We start from the raw sequence: 3,144 nt of genomic DNA on the forward strand, positions 1-3,144 counted from the left end.
TATGATATCATGTGTGGACGCTCGAGCAAACAAAAGTGCAAATTCCCGGGGGGACATTTGATTGAATTCAGACAGTTAACCGTCCTCATAATGCGCATTTTCAAAAAATAAAAAAAAAAGGAAATCCTTTGGCTTCTGCTTATCTGCCTGGAAGAAAAATATCAAAAAATTTTAAAATCGTCTTCGGGGGCTGGGGAACAGTTTATTTGGCAAATGGTATTTGTTCTTTGCCAGTTCTTGTCCTGATTGATATTATTATGGATCCGTCCGTTCATTGATTGATGGTGGACGGCGCTTAAAAGAATCTTCTATTTGGATTTTGGAAAATTAAAAAGCGGCTTAGTATTATACGGCATACAAAGCGTATTAAAAATGGAAAGTTGAAAGATTTCAGTCGTCTCCTTTTTTCAAGGCTCGCCCAAAGGCAGATTTTAAAATCAGTCGGGTGGCGCCACGCGACATTTTTTCGCATCGATTGTATGAGTCTTGAAAAGCGGAATGAGAGAATTTCAGGAATTATTCAGTGTCCTTTGTGTGAGAAAACGACTTTGATCTCTGCCGCCGGTAACCATTTCAATCTGTTTAGTTGAGGGGTAAAAGTGGCACTCATTTTAAGGTGGCAAAGTATTATCAAAGATGATTAGGTCTATTATGACTAGCAACGAAGCGAAAGTTCTGAGTAAATTAGCAAGTACTATACATGTCTTTGTAAATGATTTTAAAATTTACATTTAACACTTCGTTGTCTTGTTTTCGTTATGTAAGCCTCCGATATGAATTAAACTGTAGACTATAAAATTTAATATTCTTCGGGGGTATTTTGTTAAACCGACACCCAAGAACCAAGAAAAAATATCTGAAAATAAAGGTTTTGAAATTATTCATACCACCACTGGTTAAAAATGCGTATTTTTCAATTTAATAATATTTTTATTTCAGTTGTATGCATGCCATTTGCTTTACTTAGCTTAAGTTACATTAAATTGCTTAAAAGAATGTGTAGTTTGGAGTATTTATGTGTGTAAATATTTCTACTTTTGAACTTGTACTATGTTTATGCTCGTTACGCGAAGAGCGCCTTTACATCGATTTATTTCGCATGGATTCTTAGCCACATATTGCTTATAAGAATAGATCTATAAACTAGATTGACACGTACACAGCTTATATATCGACGGCAAAGTAAATATAAAAATATGTTTCAATTTTAAAAAATATATTTCCATAAATATTTGCTAAGTTTAAAAAGCACTCTACCTAGGAAGTTGAATCTTTTAAATTTCCCCATTAATAGACACCAAGAGAGTTGTTTGTAAAAAAGTTGTAACTATTTGTAGTTATAGCAAGTATAGGTTGGCTTATCAACTAAGTTGGTTTCGATTTGAAAACTAGCTGCTGCTTACAAAATTTTGCTTGTATCTCTGCAGACAATATGTTTGGATTTTTCGTTCACTTATCCTTTCACTGGGCCGACCATCTACGAGAACCTAACTTATTCAGTTAAACAAGTAAAACTAACTTAAATAAGTTTACTAAACAAATACTTGGACTGTAAATTTTTTTAGCAAAATTATTTATCACATTTGCGCTTATCCAAAGTTTTAAATTTTGTTGTATCCCGACGGATAAGAAACTATGTGCTTAATTTCCAGCAAAGAAAATACATGTATCAAAAGTTAATCTTGTTTTAGGGTTTTCCTTGGGAAATTGATTCACATTTCTCTGTCACTGTCTCGCTCATTCTCTCTCGAAATTTTCCGGCTGCGCTAGTTCTCACCAACGTAAAGTAATCACAAGTTGCGCTTTTAGGAGCCTTAGTTGGTGCTTAAGTTGGTTTTCAAAGTATTTACTGCGCCTGCGGTTGTATTTGAACGGTGGCCTTTAGTTTGCTCGATTTTCCGGATGACTTGTGCTGTAGGTAAAATTGCTTCAGGACCTTGCACATGGTGATGGCCAGGAATTTCCAGGCCAGCAGTTGCTCCTCGGCACTCGGAGGCGCAACTGACTCACTTGTTGCTCCTGGTGGCGGGAGTTCCTCTGCCGCAGACGGAGGTCCTTCAAAGTCCACTTGATCATGTCCGGGGTCTATGGAGAAAGCCATGGGGCTATCGACTTGATCGCCACTGGGTTCCGATTTTGAGGCGTGCTCTTCTTCGAAAAATGGAATGGCCATATTTGAGTGTCTCAAAATGTTACGTAAATATGGCACTTGATAACTTCGATGTGTGGCAAGGTATTTCCTGATTTTCCAGATCTGAACTCTTGGCGAGTTGTCGTACGACTGAAGAGCTCAGCCAGCAGGACGCCCGTATTTATACCCGGGAAACGGCGGGAGAATTAGCAACCCTCTGTGCCCGCTTTCTCTCTTCCATCTTCCCTCCCTTTCTCCTACCTCTCTCTTTCTCTCTCTCTCCCCCTCTCTGTGCTGACTACATCAACTTTCACCACGTGCAGTAAACGTTTCCTCAAACGGAATGCAGAGAGCGTCACACTTGTGGCATGCTACATACGTTTTACCATTACGTTACTTACCCCGCCGTTACGTATGAAGCTCGAATTTTCAGGGGGCGGTTTTCCTACGTTTTTCGAACTAGGACAGGAAAGTTTTCGAAAACAAAACAAGACAAATTTAAGGGGAAATTATTTATTTTTAGGAAGTCGAACTAAACGTACCTCTGATAAATTATTTTAATCTAAATTAATTTTGTAACTAAAAGACGTAGAATTATATATTATATATATTTGTTTTTAAAGCTAACATATGTAAATTTCTGAATTTTCGAAAAGCAAAGGGGAAGTAGTCGAAGTCCTTTACCAAAATTCGATGTGAGATTTTGCTTTGCTTTGCCTTTTCTTCACTTTTCTTGCCTTGGCTTAGACGTGACCTTGACCAATTTCCTGCTGGCTTATAATTCCGGTTTTTTTGTTTGTTTGCCATGAGTGGCGTGAGCCTGTTCGTTTAATTCGATTTAATTGTTGGTACAAATTTAATATAGTAAGCTTGTTCCACCTGAGTAATATTATGATAAAATTGTTAAAATTCGTACTTGTGCTGTATAAGACTCCAAACTCCTCATCCGACTTCTATAACTTTAAGAAAATCAATTTACTATCCTACAACTCCCCATGACCCCAAGAACAATC

At 37.4% G+C, this 3,144-nt stretch overlaps 1 protein-coding gene across 1 annotated transcript; it reads right to left on the reverse strand.

Moving 5' to 3' along the window:
• Nucleotides 1–1,640: 1,640 nt before the first annotated feature.
• Nucleotides 1,641–2,270, reverse strand: LOC6618305. The gene has a single exon (XM_002042542.2). It carries the CDS (start codon nucleotides 2,171–2,173, stop codon nucleotides 1,847–1,849), a length of 327 nt encoding a protein of 108 aa, XP_002042578.1. The 5' UTR covers nucleotides 2,174–2,270; the 3' UTR covers nucleotides 1,641–1,846.
• Between the last annotated feature and the right edge of the window lie 874 nt (nucleotides 2,271–3,144).

Source organism: Drosophila sechellia, chromosome 3L, assembly GCF_004382195.2.
Source record: "Drosophila sechellia strain sech25 chromosome 3L, ASM438219v1, whole genome shotgun sequence".
Lineage (NCBI taxonomy): Eukaryota > Metazoa > Arthropoda > Insecta > Diptera > Drosophilidae > Drosophila > Drosophila sechellia.

Excerpts from the sequence above, each read along its gene's own strand:
- LOC6618305 (XM_002042542.2), bottom strand. The coding sequence starts at position 2,173 with ATGGCCATTCCATTTTTCGAAGAAGAGCACGCCTCAAAATCGGAACCC.